This window comes from Hemiscyllium ocellatum, chromosome 4 (assembly GCF_020745735.1).
Source record: "Hemiscyllium ocellatum isolate sHemOce1 chromosome 4, sHemOce1.pat.X.cur, whole genome shotgun sequence".
In the NCBI taxonomy this organism is placed as follows: domain Eukaryota; kingdom Metazoa; phylum Chordata; class Chondrichthyes; order Orectolobiformes; family Hemiscylliidae; genus Hemiscyllium; species Hemiscyllium ocellatum.
The window spans coordinates 133,807,724-133,829,572 of NC_083404.1; the positions used below are offsets into that span (position 1 = coordinate 133,807,724).

Sequence of the window (21,849 nt, forward strand, 5' to 3'; positions counted from 1 at the left end):
CACGAGCAAGACCAGGATTCATTGCCCATTCCCTTATTAATCCCAGAAGCCAGCCCATTTTTTTTAGATTAGATTACTTACAGTGTGGAAACAGGCCCAACAAGTCCACACCGACCTGCGAAGTGCAACCCACCCATACCGATAACCTCACACTACGGGCAATTTAGCATGGCCAAATCACCTGACCTGCACATCTTTGAACTGTGGGAGGAAACCAGAGCACCCGGAGGAAACCCACGCAGACACGGGGAGAACGTGCAAACTCCACACAGTCAGTCGCCTGAGGCGGGAATTGAACCCGGGTCTCTGGCGCTGTGAGGCAGCAGTGCTAACCACTGTGCCACCCATTTCAGAGGGCAGATAACAATTAACCACAATGCTGTGGGTCTGGAGTCACATGTAGGCAACACCAGGTAAGGATGGTAGATTTCTCTCCTTTAAGGTTAGTGGACCAGATGAGTTTATTTTTTTACAGCAAATTATGATAGTTTCAAGATCACCATGATTGAAACTAGCTTTCAATTCCAGATCATGAATTGAATTTAGGTTCTACCAGTTGATGTGGTGGAATTTGATCCCATGTTAACCTGGTGCTTCTGGATTATGAGCCCAGTGACATTACCACGACACCATTGTTTCCTCCACTACCTTCACCCTCACTCTTCCCCCTTACAGTTGTTTAATTTAAAAAGATTATGGAGAGAAAAGACTTAATACTTACATTGCGTTTTTCATAATTACCAGATGTCTCAAAAGTTTTATAGTCAATGAATTACTTTCAGACTGAAGTCAGATTGTTGGATCATCATGATAAGTCTCTCTAATAACACTAATTAACTATAACAATCTTTCACTAATCTATTTCCTCACTCAAAGAAAATTCTTCCTTCGCAACCTGCCACGCTTGCCTAGAAAATGCTGCATTTACGTAAATGTATGCAGCCAAACGTACAGTAGAGTAGCTTGCTAATTTGTAGGCAGATTCAAAGTCCACTCCTGAAATCTGGCATATCATAACTGTTTGATGTGTCTTCTACTAGATCTAATGTAACAATACAATAAGGGTACTTTGATAGAATTATATTTTCTGGGGATCTCCAACACTGAGGAGAACAGCATTCACCCACTTCCAAATTACAAGCCATTCTGCTGCCAAGTGAATTGTTGTTGCTTCATCACCTCCACATCAAAACCCTGGAACTCTCCAACTAACACATTTGTGACTAACATATGAGAATGGTGGCAGTTCAAGAAAATAACCATACATCATCTTCTCAGGACACCAGGTATGGATAATAATCAGTAACAAACCATGAACATCGAGTTCATGGAAATGTACAGTACGGAAACAGACCCTTCGGTCCAACTCGTCCATAATGACCAGATATCCTAAACTAATCTAGTCCCATTTGCCAGTACTTGGCCCATATCCCTCTAAACCCTTCCCATTCACACACCCATCCAGATGCTTTTGAAATGTTGTAATTGTACCAGCCTCCACCTCTTCAAAATCAACATCAAAATTATTGCAAATAAAAGTTTAAAAACTTTTCGACTGTGCGACACTCAAATTGAAGTTCAACGGAACGATGATAACTTAACTAATCTTGTAACTGAAGAAGCTGTACCCAGGTATCTTTGTACCTATGATGGTGTTGTATGTGGCGACTTATAAACTTTTCACTGCACTCATTTGAGTACATGTGACAATAAAGCTAGTTTAATTCAATTCAATTTAATTCAATAACTACAAGCACAAACATTGGACCACTTGCAGCCCTGGCATTTCTAAATTTGACAAGTGACTTTGAACAGCATTATTTATGTTGTGACAAAATAATTTTAGTTAACTTGTCAAGAGAGATAAAATGGTCATAATTTAAGAATCAAGAAAAGCATAAGAGAATCATGCCCTTCATACATTTTTATTAATTGACAGGATGCAAGTATCATTGGCTGAGTCAGCATTTATTGCCCATCTCAAGTTGTGTCTTGCTCTGAGCGGCTCACTAGGGGGATTTCTAAGGGCTGTTAAGAGTCGACCACATTCCTGTGGCCTATGACCACATGTAGGCCTGACTAGGTAATGGCGACAGTTTTCCTCCCTAAATGGACAATAGCAAATCAATTTAGTTTTTAGTTTTTAACAACAATGAACAATTTACATAGTTGCTATTAAGCCATCTTGTATCTTCAAATTTTTACTAAAGTCATATTCTCTGGTAGTTTTGAACCCAGAGTGTTAGCCTGGCACCTCAGCCACGAGCCCATTGACATTACCATTATACTAATGCCTCCCCTTAATTTCAAATTCACAGGACCCTCCAAACTGCCTAATACCAATGAAATTGTTTTGAAGTGCAGACTCTGTTTTAATGTAGAAAGTGTATCTGCAAACTTCAGTAAAGCAAGTCCCACAAATCAGAAGGAAGACATTGCACAGATCACCTGTGCTGGTTAACAGTTGAATGTTAATTGGGACATCTGAAGAATTCTCCTTAAAAGAGATTTTTGGGGAGATCCAAGATGGCGGCGACTCAGCAAGTCTGAGTCTACAGAGCCCTTCCCAAAACCTGGGTAAAGTGGGTTTCCTGTCCCCACCACACTTGCCAAACCACCCAAAAAATTTCTTTAATCTTAATTAGCTGCTGAATATTATATTTAAATAGTCTAATACTGAGTGGATAATGAGTAAATCAAAGGGACCCCGCAGCTCTCAGAAAACAAAGACCCCTCCCCCACCCTCCTCTCCTCTGGCTGCAGCTGATGTAAAAACAGGCCTTATAGAGATGATTGCTAGACTGGAATCGACACTCGTCAATTTCATCGCAGAATCCAGACAGAGATGGAATGCATTCGAAGAAAAGCTGCAGAAACAGAATCAAACCATGGAAGAGCTGCAGGGCCGAGTGGAGGGGGTGGAACTAAAGGCCACGACCTCCGAGGCTGCAGCTCAAACAGCTGCAGAACAGGTGAGAGCTCTGGAGCAGAGAGTCAGGGCCTTTGAAATTTACATCGATGATATTGACAACAGAAATCGGAGAAAGAATATTCGGCTGCTGGGCCTTCAAGAGCAAGAAGGGAAAGAACAGTTAGTAGCATTTCTGGAGCGATGGCTGCCGCAGATTTTAAACCTGGGGGCTGAAACTGACCGGGTAAGGGTGGAGTGGGCCTACCGGGTCGCAGTACGCAGATCTGGCCCAAACCAGCGCCCACGCCCGGTCCTGTTCCGGCTGCAGAGTTATAGGGAGAGGCAGATACTCCTGGATGCCTCCAGAAAGCTTGGAAAGGATCCTAAAGCTATGATTCATGAAGGATCCAAGATTATGTTATTTCAGGACTTCTCCCCGGCTTTGGCACGAAGAAGGAAGGCGTTTGATGAGGTGAAGAAATGTTTAAGGGACTTAGATATTCAATACACCTTACGCTACCCAGCGACGTTATGCTTTACCCACGAAGGATCCGAGTATAATTTTAGATCATCGGAAGAGGCCAAGAAACTTTTAGACTCGGTTAAATAAATCGTAAGAGACAATTTATGTTGGCTTGCCTCTCCCACACTCCGTGGGGAGAAATGGTTACTTTATTCTACTTTACTTTTGCCTCTGGGAGCGGGGTTGTCTTCCTTGCTATGTTATTATACTTAACTGTAATCTGTTGGAGTTGTAATTTTATAGTTATGTGTGTTTGTACGTGGTATTGATGCTATTAGATATACTCAGGTATGGGTGGGGTGGGGTGGGGGTGCGGCGCTCACTGTTAACTCTAGCTCGGTATTATATCTAAATCCTATTAAGGAGCGCCCGGGTCGAGGGTGGGACACTGTTTGGGAGAGGATATGGTGGAACGTTGGAAAGGTAGTAAGGCCCCCTGAGAACAAGGGGGAAGATCTCCATTCAAACATGTTTAATTTTTTTTTGTTTGTTCTTATTGTTTGGAAATAGCTTCCTTTTAATCATACTGTTATGAGTGTATTAGAGAACATTTTCTCTTATTTGAAGGATGTAAGCGACTCAACTATACACTCTGGATGATTGTGGATTAGTTGAATTTTGATGATTATATATTTAAGATCTATTTTTATATTAATGTTTGTGCTTGAAAATTCTGCTTATTTTTGTAAATTTGTCAAAATGTTAAATTCCCAATAAAAATATCTATAAAAAAAAAGAGATTTTTAAAATATTCAATCTAGCAATCACATATGGAGAGCAATTCACTTAAAATGAATGATTTTTAAAATTTCAGTTCATTAGACAACAAAATGTCTGCTTCATTAATAACACAGCTTGCTTAAAGCAAATGCCTCATTGATAATGACAAACATGAAAGATGTACATTTTACAAAAAGCAACATGGTCAGAGAAACACGGCGTAGTAAAATATATGCAACAATATTTAAATGCCTATAAATTTTGTAAAAATCTAATATATTTTACTTAAGGACAGAAAACGGTTCACTGTGCAATATTTCAGATTATTTCTCCTTTCCAATTAAAGTTCAATATTACAATCCGTGAACAGAATTGGTCCAAATAGTCTGTTTTGAATCCCCAGTCACTTTCTGCTTTAAAAAAACAAAAGCATACACATTGCCTGGGATAGTAATATGATATCCTGCAAGACATAATCTGTGTTATTCTTCATTTTTTTCTAATGTCAAATGTCGTTTAAAAGACCATTGTTTACCTCCCAATCCTATACGTCTCTTGTCCCTAATGAGACTGCATTTCGAATCGAACATTCAGCAGGGAACCTCATTGGCTTTTTTTTTGCTTTTGAAATGTTAAGAACCAGTACACAGATGATTCCAGATGTTTAAGAAGTGCACAAATCACACATGATTTAAGTTCTGCCTACCCGACCACACAAATGACTAACTAGATATATGGGTTTCAGTGCCAGGTACGGGATGACTTAGGGACTGAGAGGCAGTATCAAACATCACAGTCGAGAATGTGGTGCTGAAAAAGCACAGCAGGTCAGGCAGCACCTGAGAAGCAAAAGAATTGACGTTGGCTTTTGCCCGGAATGTCAATTCTCCTGCTTCTCAGGTGCTGCCTGACCTGCTGTGCTTTTCCAGCGCCACACTTTCAACTCTGATCTCTAGCATCTGCAGTCCTCACTTTCTCATATCAAACATCACAGCTCTGTAAATGCCCACAGCTGGCAGTCTGAAAATGTGTTGCTGGAAAAGCGCAGCAGGTCAGGCAGTATCCAAGGAACAGGAGATTCGACGTTTCGGGCATAAGCCCTTCTTCAGGAACAGTTGACAGCTGTCAGTCTGCCAACTGTGCTCAACTAACCCATGCTTGCCGAACTTAGAACACAGATGTGCTTTTTGCCAGTGAAAATAATTCATCAAATAATCCTGACTGTGCTAAAATTTATACTGCAAACCAATTTAAGATAATCAGTTCGGCAGGCAGAGTGATTAATTTGCACTTGCTAAAAGCTATTTACAGTCATGCACTTGACCCTCTTCTTTGAAGGTAAATGTTGCAATATTCTTCATCTAGGAAAAGGTTACGAAGACAGCTAAACACTTTGCATCCCTATGGTATAGCCCTGACCTAAATCATTCAATGTGGTTGTTGGAATTTCATCAGGTAACTAAGATTAACAGTTCCTGCTACATCTCCATGCCAACTATTGTCTCACCAATCAGCATTATCGTCTCATGGTATATCGATTGTTATTTCCTTTCTAAAGTTGATATTCTTGTATCTCAGTCTTGATAAGTGCAAAACAAAAAAAATTCTACTTCAAAACTCTTTTCAGCAATGTTTTAAATTCTGTACTACAAAACAATTATTTGGTTGAAGTTCTTGAATAATTCTCCCCATGAGCCCTTCCGGAAGAAGGGTTCATGCCCAAAATGTCGATTCTCCTGATCCTTGGATGCTGCCTGACCTGCTGCGCTTTTCCAGCAATACAGTTCTTGAATAATTCTCATGTTCAGGTGGAGCATAAATGCTAGCTCAATGCCTGTTTCCATACTGCAAATTCTATGTCACATGCAAATCATTCCTGCTCAGACTTGCTGCCAGAGGAACACTGTTAACCTGTTGGATACCGTATACTTCAAACCTATTTTTAATGTCATTGTTTTTTTACTTATATTAGTTCTTGGATTATTTTTACAACTGCTAGCATGTTGTAATGAGTTCATGAAGATAAAAATTAGAAAGATAAGGAAGAAAATTAAAATTGGGTATGAAATTACCTCTGCTGTTGGATCTACCAGTTCCAATCCGTGCATATTGACCTGTACTAACTCCTGTAGGAGCTGAACCTGAGCAACACTGAGGAAGAAGTCCAAGCTTGTCGTAACATTAACTTCCAATGAATGGCCACATACTATAATTTCCTACAGAGACAAAAACATTATTATACATTTATCATAAGGAATTCTACATGCAATGTCATTCAGTCAAATGAGTATTTCAAACAAGATCAAATTAGTTTACAGCTAATCCAAGCAACGAATTGTATTTATTTGACACAATTCTTTTATTTAGATTACTTACAGTGTGGAAACAGGCCCTTCGGCCCAACAAGTCCACACCGACCCTCCGAAGAGCAACCCACCCAGGCCCATTCCCCTACATTTACCCCTTCCCCTAACACTACGGGCAATTTAGCATGGCCAATTTACCTAACCTGCGCATCTTTGGACTATGGGAGGAAACCGGAGCATCCGGAGAAAACCCACGCAGACATGGGGAGAATGTTGCCCAAGGCGGGAATTGAACCCAGGTCTCTGGGGCTGTGAGGCAGCAGTGCTAACCACTGTGCGACCATGCCACCCTATATTGATTGTATGTAGCATGCTTGGCATTAATACTGAATCCAAAACAACAACAGTCTTATGGATTTTTATTTAAATTCATGGGCATTACAGGATTAGCCAACATTTATTGCCCATAATTATCCATGTGCTGTAGGTCATTTCGCAATGCCATTCGGGAGAGAATTCCAGGATTTTGATCCAGTTGTAATGAAGGAACGGTTATATACTTACAGGTCAGGTGGTATTCATGTATCCACGGTCACTATCCTCCCAAGTGGAAGTGGTCATGGATTTGGAAGGTACTGTCTAACGATCTTTGGTGAATGTCTGCACTGCAGCTTGTAGCTGGTACACATTGTTGTAACTGAGCAATGGTGATGGAAGGAGTGGATGTTTGTGCCTATGGTGCCAATTGAGTAGGCTGCTCTGTCATGGATGGCATCAAGCTTCTTGAGAGTTTTTAAACTGCACTCATCCAGACAAGTCAGGTATATTTTACCAACTTTCCATTGTGCCTGGTAGATGGTGGTCATGCTTTTGGGAGTCAGGAGGTGAGTTGCTAACAGTAGTAACCTTAGTCTCTGACCTACTCTTGTAGCCGCTGCATTTATATGGCAAGTCCAATACAGTTTTTGGTCAATAGTAACCCCCATGATATTGATAGTGGGGTATTCAGTGATGATAATGTCATTGAATTTCAAGGGGTGATGATTAGATTACCTCTTACCAGAAATGATCATTGCCTGGCATTTGTGTGACACAAATGTTATTTGCCACTTAAAGCTCAACCTGCATTGACAGCAGGTTTTATTAGACTACATCAGTAAGTTTCTGTAGGAAAAGGAGTGGGCTATTCAGCTCCTCAAACTTGTTTAGCTTTTCGATAACATTGTGGTGGATTTGTATCTCAGCCCTGTTTACCCACTTTTGTTCCATGTCCATTAATACCTCTGCCTAACAAAAATCAATTAGCCTTAGTTTCAGAATTGTCAAAAAAATTTCTACTACCTTTTGTGGTAAATTTCCAAGAGGAAATAGATGCCATCTAAGCCGAATTGAACACAAAGAAAAACTCACCAAACAGCTAAAACAGAAAACTGACAATAATGCATCTTATTGAAAATGGAAAAAAAATGAAGAAAAAGGAAGTTCAAAACAGTTTTCAACAATCGTTAAATCAAGATCACTTGATAAATGTACTGCTTTATCATATTTTTATTAAAATTCTTTATCACTGACCTCAGTCTGTGTATTCTCTGGTGAGACCTGTTTTGTGAAAAGTATAGCAGGGGCAGCTGTTACTCGAACACTGAAATCTGTCAAAACTGGTGTTAAAATTGCTCTTCGTTCTTGGTGACGTCTAATACTGGAAAAAAGACAAATAAAATTGGCACACTGTTAGCCCTAAATTTTCAGCTTATAGTCCACATACCCCAGCTGGCAAAAATCATACAATACCTCAGTTCATTTCCAAACAATGAAATCACAGGTAAGTGACTTAAACTTCCATTTATCATATTTGATTTGATTTATTATTGTCACATGAACTGAGATACAGTGAAAAGTATTGTTTAGCGTGTTAACAAGATAAAGTTAAAAATCACACAACACCAGGTTATAGTCGAGCAGATTTATTTGGAAATGCTAGTTTTCGGAGTTGGTTATGGAGAATAAGATTGTAAGACTCAGAATTTATAGTAAAAGTTCACAGTGTGATGTAACTGAAACTATGTATAAAAAGACCTGGATTGTTTTTGTTAAGTCTCTCATCTTTTAGAATGACCAGGTTGGTTTCAGTTCATTCATATGTAAATCGCAAAACATTTTTTGAAAACTCCATTCTCAAGTGAACTTTAACAATTGGTGTCGTGTCAGCCCAGATAATGTACTGAAGGTGTGAGCTTCCCTCTGTGAGGCTGTCTGTGCCACAATGATCAGACTGATTCTAATCTTAAAAAATGAATTTACAGAATTTTACATGGATTCATGCAGTTTTTGAGCAAAGTAAAATGTAATTCTGCAAGTACAAATTCACCCCAAAACTTAAATGTGTATGTGTTTTGGATGTAAGTTTGATCGCTGAGCTGAAAGATTCATTTCCAGACATTTCGTTACCTTACTAGATAGCATCTTCAGCAAAGCAATGCTGAAAATTCCTGCTTTCTATTTATATGTTTGGGTTTCTTTGGTTTGGTGATCTTACCCCTGTGGTGAAGTCACTTCCTATTCCTTTTCTCAGGGGGTCCTTGATGTATATGTATGCGAGTGTGGGGTGGTTATGAATATCTGTGAGAGATTATGTGTATGCGTGCGAGTGTGAGTGTAAAGGGGTATAAGTCTGAGAGGGCGTGTGTGGGAGTATATGTGTGAGTGTGTGAGAGAGGGTCTGCGTGAGTGTGCATGTGTGTGTGTATCTAGGAGTGTCTGTGTGTCTGTAGTACAGTGGGGTCACGTCGTGTGACATGACCCCAGGGTCCCAGGTGAGGCCATCCTCATTGGTACCAACATTGACTATCAGCCTCTGCTTGGCCACTTTTCGTTGTTGCCTGTCCTGAAGTCTGCCTTGGAGGACGGTCACCTGAGGGTCCAAGGTCGAATGTCCCCGACCACTGAAGTGTTCTCCGACTGGGAGGGAACACTCCTGACTGTTGCAGTGTGGAGGTCTTTTTCAATAGATAATTTCAGTTACATCACACTGTAAACTTTTGCTATAAATTCTGTGTCTTACGATCTTATACTCAAGAACCATCTGATATAAGAGCCGCACTTCGAAAGCTAGTGCCTCCTATTAAAACTGTTGAACTATTACTTGGTGTTGTGTGATTTTTAACTTTGTACACCCCTGTCCAACAGTGGCATCTCCAAATCTTAACCAGACAAATCATTCATTCCATAAGTATATCAGGGTAATAAAATGGAAATCAAGATGTAGTGTTACAGCAACAAAGGAGGTGCAGAAAAAGATCTATATGTCTGATAAAAGCTAAGAAACTGTTCTTAAATCTGTTGGCATGCATTTTCAAACTTTGGTATCTTCTGCCTGATGGAAGAGGGTGAAAGAGAGTATAACCAGGGTGGGAAGTGTCTTTGATTATGTTGGCTGCTTTCCCAAGGCATTGGCAGTCAATGGAAGGGAGACTGGTTTTCGTGATAGACTGGGCTGTGTTCATGACTCTCTGTAATTTCTTGCTGTCTTGGGCTCAGCAGTTGCATTTAAGCAAACAGCAACTTGATAATGTAAATATGATGGTGGGGCAGAGGTTCATGGTAGGGCTAGGGGCAAAACTGCTTGTATTAAACAAGACAGGTATCCAATTTTCTCAATCACAGAATGGAAGTGAGACACAACGAAAGATCCATAGTTTGTAACTGAGTGTTGGGGAATTGTTCACAAGTTACGCCATCCACCTGGCAAATACAGTTACATGATTACCCCTCACGGAGGAAGTGGTTACGGTGAGAATGGGAGAAAAAGGTCCTTTTTCTTGCCAAACATATTGAAGCTTGCCTTTAGCTCTGTCATTAACTGGATTCACCTCTGCTGAAATTAAGTAACTGTCATTGAAATAATGAACAGCAGTCTAATTTTTCAAACAATTCATTTGCACTTACCAAGTTTTCAACTTGGAAAGTGTTTATTTTAAACAAAAAAAGCTTTGTAGTCAGTGACAGTGTGAAGTGCTGGGTCAGGGAGGTGTTAACATTCCATTGAATGCTCATGGCTGCTCCTTTATACTCTAAAGGTCCTCTTCAATTAATCAGCTATTGGTGCCATGGGACCACATGCAGATATTCCACCACAAGATATCAGCAAAGCGCTACAAAGCTAATCCCAGCATCATGGCAGAATCTCCATGGATCCTTGTCCCATAAGATTTGAATTAGCTGTTTTGAATTTCATATGAATTTAGTTTATGTAAAAACAGATCTTTTCTTACATCTGCAAATTGGAATCTAAGCTCTATTTCTGAAGCGTGAGGGGGCTTGATAAAAGGAGGGAATTGTAACTTAGAATACTGAGACCCCCTTGGGGAGGAACTTAGAAAGAGGTCTGAGTACAGCCTATCCTTATGCCAAGGTAAATAAGGTTGGTCCACATGAAGCTTACGAACTCTCCTTGTTGAAACCGGATCAACCGAAATGTCTGTTTTAAATGATAGAAAAGTTAGACCAGATCGCAGGGTTGGTTCTGAGATTAGGAAGCATCAGGTAAATTGCATTTTCAATCAGTGGGAGGGGTGAAGAAGAGAGAAATAGTGAGGAAATTATTTACATTTGTATAGCATTTTCCACAGCATTGCAATGCCACAGAGCACTTCACAGCCAGTCAAACCTTTTGCATGTAGTCACTAACATTGCAACATAACATGTATTCATACGAGACCTTAAACTTGCACCACTAAATTCCAAAGAAGAACAAGAGATAATCAGTGCTGTCAAAAACAGATTCAGATATAAAAGCTGGCCTGAACTCGAGACGACTCTCTTTCTTCAAAGATATTTTCTAATCAACCTGTTCAGATATATTATTACACATCTCTGGAGTGGGTAGGATATGAAACGGGGACTCATAGTTCAGAGACAGAAACACTACCACTGTGCCATAAGAGCCCTCTCCTCTGCCATAAGACCCTAAAATTGATTCCTCCCACCTGAATATGGGATTGGAGCCTTCGATTAGTGTTTTACCCAAAAGATACAGCTCACACGGTGCAAAGACAGAAATGTTCAAAAAAGAAAAGAAAAAAGTTGTTTCTTTCTGGATCAGAAGCAAGATATCCAAGCTCTAACCTTCCTGATGTGTAAAAGACTAACACTGTAAATACAGAAATAACTGGAGCATAACTGTCCAAACTGATTGATGACTTTCCAATGACAAACAATCTTCCACTTTAAATCTGGTACAATGCTGTCCATTTTTTGCACTTCAAGCTTTGACCCAAGTCTGACTGTACATCAAATGGATTCACAAGGATGTGTAGCTCAGAGTAATCATGTAAACAGGGTAACTTAACCTAACTTATCATCACGACGTTAAAGAAGGAAGTTGGGAAATCCTGCGATAGCATCTGCTGTGTGGTCAACTACATCAAAGTTTAATCTTTCTCTGCAGTACTGACATGGATTGTTGGTTACAGAAACCTCCAGAAGATGCTGGTGTGAGAAGAGCCATTACTATTGGAACATTAACTTGTATTTATACAAGACGTTTAACTCAACATAGCATCTAACTCTCTGAGGATCATAATGAGACAAATCCTGAAAAAGTAGACATATAGTTAACTATAGCTTCAAAAGGGAACTGGATCAGCACGTGATGGAGTGAAACAAAACTGAAGGAGCTATGCAGAAAGGTAAAGGGAACGGGTATGTACAAAACTGCAGCAAGTTGGTATGGACTAGGAAAACTGAATGGCCTCCTTCTTCACTGAAACCTTCTTATGAGTCTCAAATTAGAAACCAAGACACATAAAGAGACACCGGGGCAATATTCAAAAGAGATACATCCTAAGGAGTGTCACCAGAAGAAAAGGAAGCAGAGAGCCAGAGAAGCAATTTGATAGTTTTAGACTCAGGCAGCTGAAGACATAGTCCTTAGTGATGAAGCCATTAAAATAAGAGAGGCAGGATTACATGAGGAGAATTAAAGCATGGAGGATTCCGAGGGGGTAGATATCGAGATGGTGTTACCCCACAATCAGGAAACTAAAATATGGGGTAATTGTTTCAGATTCTGGATGTAGGTTTGCTTGCTGAGCTGGGAGGTTCATTTCCAGACGTTTTGTCACCCTATTACGTAACATCTTCAGTGGGCCTCAGGCAAAGCAGTGTATATGATTCTTGCTTTCTATTCATATGTTTGGGTTTTGTTGGGTTGATGTCGTCATTCCCTGTGATGATGTAATTTACTGGGGTGATGTCATTTCCTGTTCTTTTTCTCAGGGGTGGTAGATGGGGTTTAACTTGATGTGTTTGTTGATGGAGTTTCGGTTGGAATGCCAGAATGTTGTATGTAAGGATACTAGTGATAAGGAGGACACTACTTCAACTGGGACAATACATCCGCCTTAGGACAAGCCAAACAGAGACACGCATGAGAATTGCTAGAAGCATAGCATTCCAAACGGAACTCTCTCAACAAACACATCCAGTTAGACCCCATTTACCACCCCCTGAGTAAAAGGTCAGGAAACGACATCACAACCCAAAGAAACCCAAACATATAAATAGAAAGCAGGAATCATGTCCACTGTTTCGCTTGAGGCCCACTGAAGATGTTACCTAGTAGGGTGACAAAACATCTGGAAATGAACCTCCCAGCTCAGCGAGCAGTGATCTTACTAAATGCCAGAGCAGGCTGAATGGCTTACTTCTGCTTCCTTTTTTTTCCCCTATTTTTGCACAATGGGCTGAATGGGATTACAGAGATGGAAGAGGCAAGGCCGCATGAAGGGATTTAAAATAAGAACGTCAATTATAAAAATCAAGGTGCTGCTTGACTGGGCGTCAGTGTGGGTTAGTCAACACAGAGGTGATGGATGAATAGGGCTTTGGCCACAGCCACAATGTTTAAATAGGACGAATCAGAATCTGACATACGAGATGTTTATATAAGTAGAGGTTCATGGATCAAATTAGCTAACTGGACTGTAAACTGGCTCAGCATGTTAAAGTAGAAGATGGTGATAAATTTGAAAACCTCTATCAGAGTGGCAGTGACTAATGGAGTACCTACAGTGCTGATTTGGTCCCATTCTGTTCACTTTCTTCATAAAAAGCTTGGAAAGGAATTGTTCCCAACATATTATGAAATTTGCAATGTTATGAAATTACATAACCTACTGATTTAAAAAAAAATGTTCACAATTAAGGACACATTTGTTCACAGGAAATTCAAGGATAGCTAGAGAACCAATGGAAAAAATGTTGCTATAATAGAGAAAGCAGTTAATGTTGATACTTTTACTGTATACAGTAGAGAGGTTTATACTTAAATGCTGATCTTAGATATTAAAAGCATATTTCATTCATAGCAGCAAAACCCTCAATGCCGAACAGAAAAGTAGTTGAAACATATAAATTAACATTCCCGAAAATAAACAGGAAAGCAAAGTCTAAAGAAGAATCTACAAATTATTACTCTATAAAGGGCGTTCTACCTGGGGTCAGAGTCACACATTTATGCAGCACAGGAAGTGGGCATTCATTCCATCATGCTGGTTTCATTTCAAGATTTTAATCATTCCCCTTTGGAAACCATTTCCACCACCTTTGCAGGCAATGTGTTCGAGGCAATTTTAACTGCTATTAAAAAAAAACATTTCTCACTTTAATAACAGTTACAATTGCCCAGAACACATTGCCTGTAAAGGTGGTGGAAATGGTTTCCAAAGGGGAATGATTAAAATCTTGCAATAGCATTAAACCTGTATTTGGGGAGGATATTCCAATAAATACATCCAGGGAAGTTATTTGGGTGGCACTGAGAAATAAGAAAGGGATGACCACCTTATTGGGATTATATTACAGACTCTCAAATAGTCAGAGGGAAATTGAGAAACAAATTTGTAAGGAGATCTCAGTTATCTGTAAGAATAATAGGGTGGTTATAGTAGGGGATTTTAACTTTCCAAACATTGACTGGGACTGCCATAGTGTTATGGGTTTAGATGGAGAGGAATTTGTTAAGTGTGTACAAGACAATTTTCTGATTCAGTATGTGAATGTACCTACTAAAGAAGGTGCAAAACTTGACCTACTCTTGGGAAATAAGGCAGGGCAGGTGACTGAGGTGTCAGAGGGGAAACACTTTGGGGCCAGTGACCATAATTCTATTAGTTTTAAAATTGTGGTGGAAAAGGATAGACCAGATCTAAAAATTGAAGTTCTAAATTGGAGAAAGGCCAATTTTGATGCTATTAGGCAAGAACTTTCAAAAGCTGATTGAGCGCAGATGGTCAGAGGTAAAGGGAAAGCTGGAAAATGGGAAGCCTTCAAAAATGAGATAACAAGAGTGCAGAGACAGTATATTCCTGTTAGGGTGAAAGGAAAAGGCTGGTAGGTGCACGGAATGCTGGATGATTAGAGAAATTGAGAGCTTGGTTAAGAAAAAAAAGGAAGCATATGTCAGGTATAGACAGGATAGATCGAATGAATCCTCAGAAGAGTATAAAGGCAGTAGGAGTATACTTAAGAGGGAAATCAGGGGGGCAAAAAGGGGACATGAGATAGCTTTGGTAAATAGAGTTAAGGAGAATCCAAAGGGTTTTTACAAATACATTAGGGACAAAAGGGTAACTAGGGAGAGAATCGGGTCCTTTAAAGATCAGCAAGGCAGCCTTTGTGTGGAGCCGCAGGAGATGGAGCAGACACTAAACAAGTATTTTGCATCGACATTTGCTGTGGAAAAGGACATGGAAGATATAGAATGTAGGGAAATAATTGTGACATCTTGAAAACTGTCCGTATTACAGAGGAGGAAGTGCTGGATGTCTTGAAATGCATCCATTTCAATGTGCCCTTGAAACAGGCTGGGGCTATTTTCCTGAGAGCGTCGGAGGCTGAGGGGTAACCTTATAGAGGTTTATAAAATCATGAGGGGCATGGATAGGATAAATAGACAAAGTCTTTTCCCTGAGGTGGGAGAGTCCAGAACTAGAGGGCATAGGTTTAGAGTGAAAGGGGAAAGATATAAAAGAGACCTAAGGGAAAACTTTTTCACTCAGATGGTGGTACATGTATGGCATGAAGTGGTGGAGGCTAGTACAATTGAAACATTTAAAAGGCATCTGGATGGGTATATGAGTAGGAAGGGTTTGGAGGGATTGGAGTGGGTACTGGCAGGTAGGACTAGATTGGGTTGGGATATCTGGTCGGCATGGATGAGTTGGACTGAAAGGTCTGTTTCCGTGCTGTACATCTCTGTGATTGTATGACTCTATCTTCTCTTGGTCAAATCCAAAACTGTTGAATGCCATACAATCCAGATGGTGAAGAGAAATATTCTTAACAACACAGAACATTTCACAAGTACAGAACAAGAAGTGGCCTTTCATACAGAAGTATCTCAACAAGATAGCCAATGGGTGCTGAACAATGCTTGGAATCTGACTCAGCATCATTTAATATGCTGTCTCAACTTTTTGCCCTTTCTCAGTCAGCTGTTTCCAGTGTGCTTTCTAACTCTCTCTTTCTGAGTCCAGCAAACAATAAAAGCAATTAAAAGAGCTAAAAGAAAATCAACAATTTGCCATTTCACAGTCAGAGATCTCAATTATGTCAATATATTAATTATATTTGAATAATGTACCAACTTGCAACCAAATTTAATCCCTCAGCCATTCAGGAAGCAGCTTTTAGACTTGTAATAATACCAGAATAATATTTGCTCAGCAAGTGATGTGGTTCAAAATGCATTTCATTTGAAATGGCAGTAAACTCTTACAGACGTCATTTGGGATTAATTACAACAATTTAAGGCAACATTATCATTTGAATTACATTAAGTCAGGAATTACTTAAATTCAGTTTATTCAAACATGCCATTGCCTTAAAAATAAAGAGGACTTCCATTTGTAAGCTAAAGGGTTAATATCAATAAATCTTAAAGGTCATTAGTATTATTTCAAAAATAGCTGCTCACAATAATATTCCTATGATGGTCCTAACACTAGGTTTGATATTATAGCAGATATATTTCCAGAACTGCACAAATAGTGTAGGTAGAGGGGCAGGTAGTTCTGAGGAAAGAGGAAGGCTGCAGAAAGATTTAGGCAGGCTAGGAAAAGAAACAGTAGATGCAATATAATGTTTTAAAGTGCGAGGTTATGTGATGTTAGGAAGAGCAGAGGCGCCGACTATTTCCTAAATAGGGAAAGGCTTCAGAAATCTGAAGAGTCCTAGTTCTGGATTCTCTTGGATTAATATGCAGGTTGGAATGTAAATGCAAAGTTAGCATTCATTTCAAGAAGGTCAGACCACATTTGGAATATTGTGAGCAGTTTTGGGCTCTGTATCTGAGGAAAGATGTGCTGGCATTGAAGGGGTTCCAAAGGAGGTTTACAAAAATGGGGATCAAGGGCTTGTCACGTGAGGAATATGGGTCTGTACCTGTTCGAAACTGAGAGGCGTGGTTACAGTGTATGTGGAGAAGATGTTTCCATTAGTATGAGAGACTAGAGGATCCAAGGACACAGCCTCAGAGTGAAGAGATAACACTAGAACTGAAATACAAAAGGAAAGAGTGGTGAATCTACAGAACTCACTGCTGCAGAGGGCTGAGGAGGCCAAGTCATTGAGAGAGATAGACGGGTTCTTGATTGGTAAGGACATCAAACGTTATGGGGAGAAGGCAGGAGAATGGGACTGAGAAAACATCAGCCATGTTTGAATGACGTAGCAGACTTGATGGGCCAAATGTTAAATAATCCAAATGGTCAAATTCTGTTCCTAGATCTTATGGTCTCATGGTCTTAAAATGGAGGAATAAGAAATTGTGTGAAAGCAATGAGACTAGATTTTGACTATTTTGCTACAAACACATCAGAAATTCTGTATTTATATTAATACTAATACCATCCTTAAATATAAATCACAGCTATCATCTATGCCGATATTGTCTTGGACAGAATGCATTTAGTAGGAACAATGTAAACTTTCAGGCTTTCTCAGTGAACTGACTGGTTTACAAGCTATGACTGTCACACTTGCATTTTCCAATTATTAACTCCAATGAAAATAATTTGGCATTTGTTTCATCTGGTAATATATCCCCTATGTAGACATTATTGAACCAGCAGTGGAATCCATCTTCTAATCTCTTCTAAAAGTTAAACAGTGGGTGATGAGTGGAAGGCACCTTCTAACCCTGCTGTTTGATCATCTGTCCTTCAGACAAGACCACCTGTGGTTTGTTTCTTCAAACATAGATTCTGGATTATAAACAGTTCTAGAAAGCTTACAGTTTACTCTTAAGTAACAGTTGTGGATAAACTTAAATTTGACGGCATTTCGTAAGTGATACTGAACTGAAAATAGGCTTAAAAGACCTTTCTCCAAGTATACACACTGTATTTTCTGGTTCATTCCTGGACTTGCCCCAGACTAACAGAAAACGTTGAGTGCAATAAAAGTAAATATACATAATTCACCTTAGAATGTAACTTTAATGATCACATCTGCTGCAATTTAAAACAATGAGAGTAATAGAGCTTCTAGTATTTGCAGTCTGTGTCAAGGAAACGTTAAAGTTCAGGTCACAGGTGACTGTGTGTGAGTGGAAGAGTCACTGATGTTGATCCCCAAACAGGGGTTAATAATTCCCAAATTCGGCGATACAATCTTGTGAAAGATGACCATGAAGAGTTGCAAACATTTCATTTACAATTAAATGACTCTACAAAGCCTGTATGAAATTCAAAGAAAGAAAAATGTGTCAGCTTCTTACTTCGGTGAGATTTTAGAATTTTGAGAATTCAAATCAGATTTAAAAGAGGTGCTCAGAATTTTGAGGAGTTTTAATAAGACTAAGGTAGATATGGAGCATTTATTTCCACAAGCAGGAGGGATAATTACCAAAGGCTCACACACATTTAAGTGAACGGAGGGGGAGAGATGTGGAAAGGTTTTCTTACTGCAACAAGTTGATATGATCTGGAATGCACTGATTGAGAGCATGGTGAAAATGGATACTCTCGTAATTATCAAAAGAGAATTGATGTATATTTTAAAAGAAATGAATGTATGGGCTACAGAGAAAGCAGGGGAATGGAACTAAATAAATGTTGTTTCAGAGAATGAGAACAGGTAAAATGGGTCAAACAGCTTCCTATTTTGTCATGATAATGTACTGACTCTAAAATAAATTCATAAATATTTGGGGCCAGAAGGATTCACTTCATCTATGAAACACTATGAAGAGCAGACCCCAACTATACAGCTTTAACCTCAACCAGTGAATTGTATTACTGTAAACACTGAAGTAGAAAGTGTTTATTTATATATACAAAAAACGTTTGAATCTGGTATATATGGATATTTATCTTCCATGCAGAATTTGTGAATCGTACTGCACTACAATCTTTTGTTGCATTTATTTTCAGGTGCTTTGTTAAGTACCATCAGATTAAAGGCATGGGCAATTCAAATTTAACGCATTGCAAAATGAATTATATTTTCTTCTCTACTATTGCAATTTAATATATTTGAAACCTGAGTTTGAAACATGAATTTTAACTATCTAGCATATAAATGACTTCTTACACTATTAACAATGGTGAAAATGCAACCTTTTGTTATTTAAAGAAGATGACTTGGTATCCATTGTATGGCTACTCACTCAAGATAACGTAATTAATATTGAACTGTTAAATAGTTCGATGGAAAATCAGGTCTGACAAACAACATCTTAAATATGAACAGCCATAGGTTTTCAGACATAGACAAAACTATGTTGCACTTGCTTTGCATACCCTGGTTTTACTTTGATTTTTCAGAGTTGCATTTATTTAAATAATGCTGACCATTTTCTCTTAGAAGTGGGTTAGATAAAAATGGTGAAAGGTTGTCCTGAGGCAAATAAAAATTCCTTACTTGTAGACATCCCAATTAATTTGCTTATTTAAAGATAAATGAACCCATATTTTAAATTGCATTCACTTAAATACAATTAAAATGAATTGCAGAAAACGGATAAGAATGGAACTAAATAAATTATTCTATGAAAGAGCTGATACAGACAAAATGGCCTACCTCTGTGCTTTGGCAAAAACTGTATAAAACTGTGAAATATCCACATTATTACATCAAGGTGATCTTCCTAGTACTGAAACAAATGCTACATGCCAGGTTGCTGACTGTTGTCACATTTGCCTCCAGAATTGCATGAAATAGTAAGTACTGCCAATGGCTTTCATAGTGCAGTGGCAGTTTCCCTACCTCTGAGAGAGAAGGTCCAGGTTCTGTCCCACCAGTCCTAGAGTTGTATCATACCAGAGTCAAACAAGCAGATTTAAAACAAAGTAATAAATGGAATTTGAGGGATCGTTTGATGTAGTGGCAGTGTTCCTAAATCTGAGCCAGGAAGCCCGAGTTTAAGTCCCGCTGCTCCAGAGATGTGTAAAAATATCTCCAAATGAGTTGATTCGAAAAATGAACCAGCTTACCTGCTGGACATATTCCATTCAAGGGCTGGGTTCTGGTAATTCCTTTCACTCTCTGTGCAAAGGTGTCCTTTACCAATGTCCTTCTCAGGTTTCAGCTGATCCCACACTGCAGTCCCAATAGTTATGGACTGTAGGTCAATTTGGTATTGTCTGTCTTCAACTTCTGATCCAGGGTCTCTTAGTATTCCCAAATTCAGAGCTCTCCTGCCAAGGCACAAAGAAGTGAGTGGTTATACATTTGTTCAATCGCCCTCGTAGTACTTAAATGAAAGAAGTACTCTTCTTTCTTCAATATTCATAAATATAAACCATTATAATTACCTAGATTAATTTGATGTGATCAGTTAATGAACATAAATATCACCGAAAAAATATCTTTTAAGATGTGCACTCTATTTAGACAGCTTTATTTCATGCATTTTAATCCATTATGATTTGAAGTTTAACAGGACCAGTGGTTCCAATTCACAACATGCATGAAAAACATTTTGTTTATAAAATACAAATGCATAAATGTTTCAAAATGCGCTTAACAATTTAGCAACTAAGAATGCCTCAATTCTTTCCTTAGATCATTCCATTACAAGAATAATGTAATTTATTCTCCAACAAGGTTACGGTATGTTTCAACATTAGGAAATGGTAAACAGAAGAATTGATGTGTATCAGTTAGGCAACTACATTGCTTTATAAATCAACTTCATCTTCAATAGATTGAAGAGAAATTTAATTAAAAAAAGATTAATCTAAGTAAGCTGATCAACCATTTGTTGTGATATTTTAACTGGTTGTTTTGATGATTAATTTGTAATTGCATCCAAACCCTCCATCAATACAAAGCAAATAAAACATCTTTGGAATTTCTCTTTCATTGTTGAAATGCTCGTTAAATTTTGCAGTTTACCAAATCAAAACACAATTTCTGAGTATATCTGCTATAGGCAGATGGGGAATGGATTCAAAATATCTATTGCAATAACACTGTTGCATTGTAATTATATGCAAAACTATTACAGTGAGAATAACCTGGATTAATGCTATTTAATGAGTTTGTATCTTTACAGATAATCAGGCAGACTGATTGTTTAAGGAATTATTTTCCTTTTTGTCAGCAGAAATAATGGGAGTAGCTTTGGGAGTAAACTACATACTAATGTTTGAAAGTCCTGCAGGCATTGGCTTCAGGATTCATGGTTTTCACCCCTTTTATCAATCATCTAGATGAAAGTTTTGGGGAACTGCCCACAGATTGGCAGATAAAAGTAGAGATTGAAACCTAGAGATTGTATTAGGGTTGTAAAGATGCTTCATGAGGAAACAAGATGACAAGCAGAGCTCGGCAGGATGAGGGAGGCAAGTGTCATTCAATAAAAATAAATCATTATAGGGTTATGGATAGATCTTGCACCATGCATGTGTTCACCACGCAGGGTGAAGCTGGTGGGCAAGAAAGACTCACAATTTGTGTGCTATCATTTGTGAATCCTTTATAGGTCAACAAAACCCCAAAGAAATTACAGAATCTGATTAAAATAAAAGCAAAACCAAAAAAATTGGTTGACATTATTTAAAAATATTGTGTTAAGTTTATTTCCTCTTCAAACAGTGGGTGATGCTGAGGTCCAAGGGAGAAAAAAAATTCAAGAAAAGATATCAAAGAAAGGTTCGTAAATGCAGCAGATTTAGAATGTAAATTTTTATCGTGATACACCTTTCTATCAGTTAACTATAAAGAACTCATTATTTTATCACGTCAAGTGCTTAACCACTAATATCTCCCTCTCCCACTTCAAACAAATAAAAGCAAGCCATAAAAAGTCTCTAGTAAAATAACTTTGAATACCTTATATTTTGCAAAAGGAGTTACATCAAACAAATTGTTGGCAGTTAACA

General features: G+C 38.7%; 1 protein-coding gene across 3 annotated transcripts in view; it reads right to left on the reverse strand.

Moving 5' to 3' along the window:
- LOC132815107 (intermembrane lipid transfer protein VPS13B-like) overlaps positions 1-21,849 on the reverse strand; it is a 945,713-nt gene that overhangs the window by 236,105 nt on the left and 687,759 nt on the right. For all 3 annotated transcript variants that reach the window (XM_060823876.1, XM_060823877.1, XM_060823875.1), the window contains exons 31-33: positions 19,957-20,160; positions 8,033-8,159; positions 6,227-6,370 (exon numbers count right to left, since the gene is read on the reverse strand). In XM_060823876.1, coding sequence (XP_060679859.1) covers positions 6,227-6,370; positions 8,033-8,159; positions 19,957-20,160 — 475 coding nt within the window. The remainder of the gene's footprint in view (positions 1-6,226; positions 6,371-8,032; positions 8,160-19,956; positions 20,161-21,849) is intronic.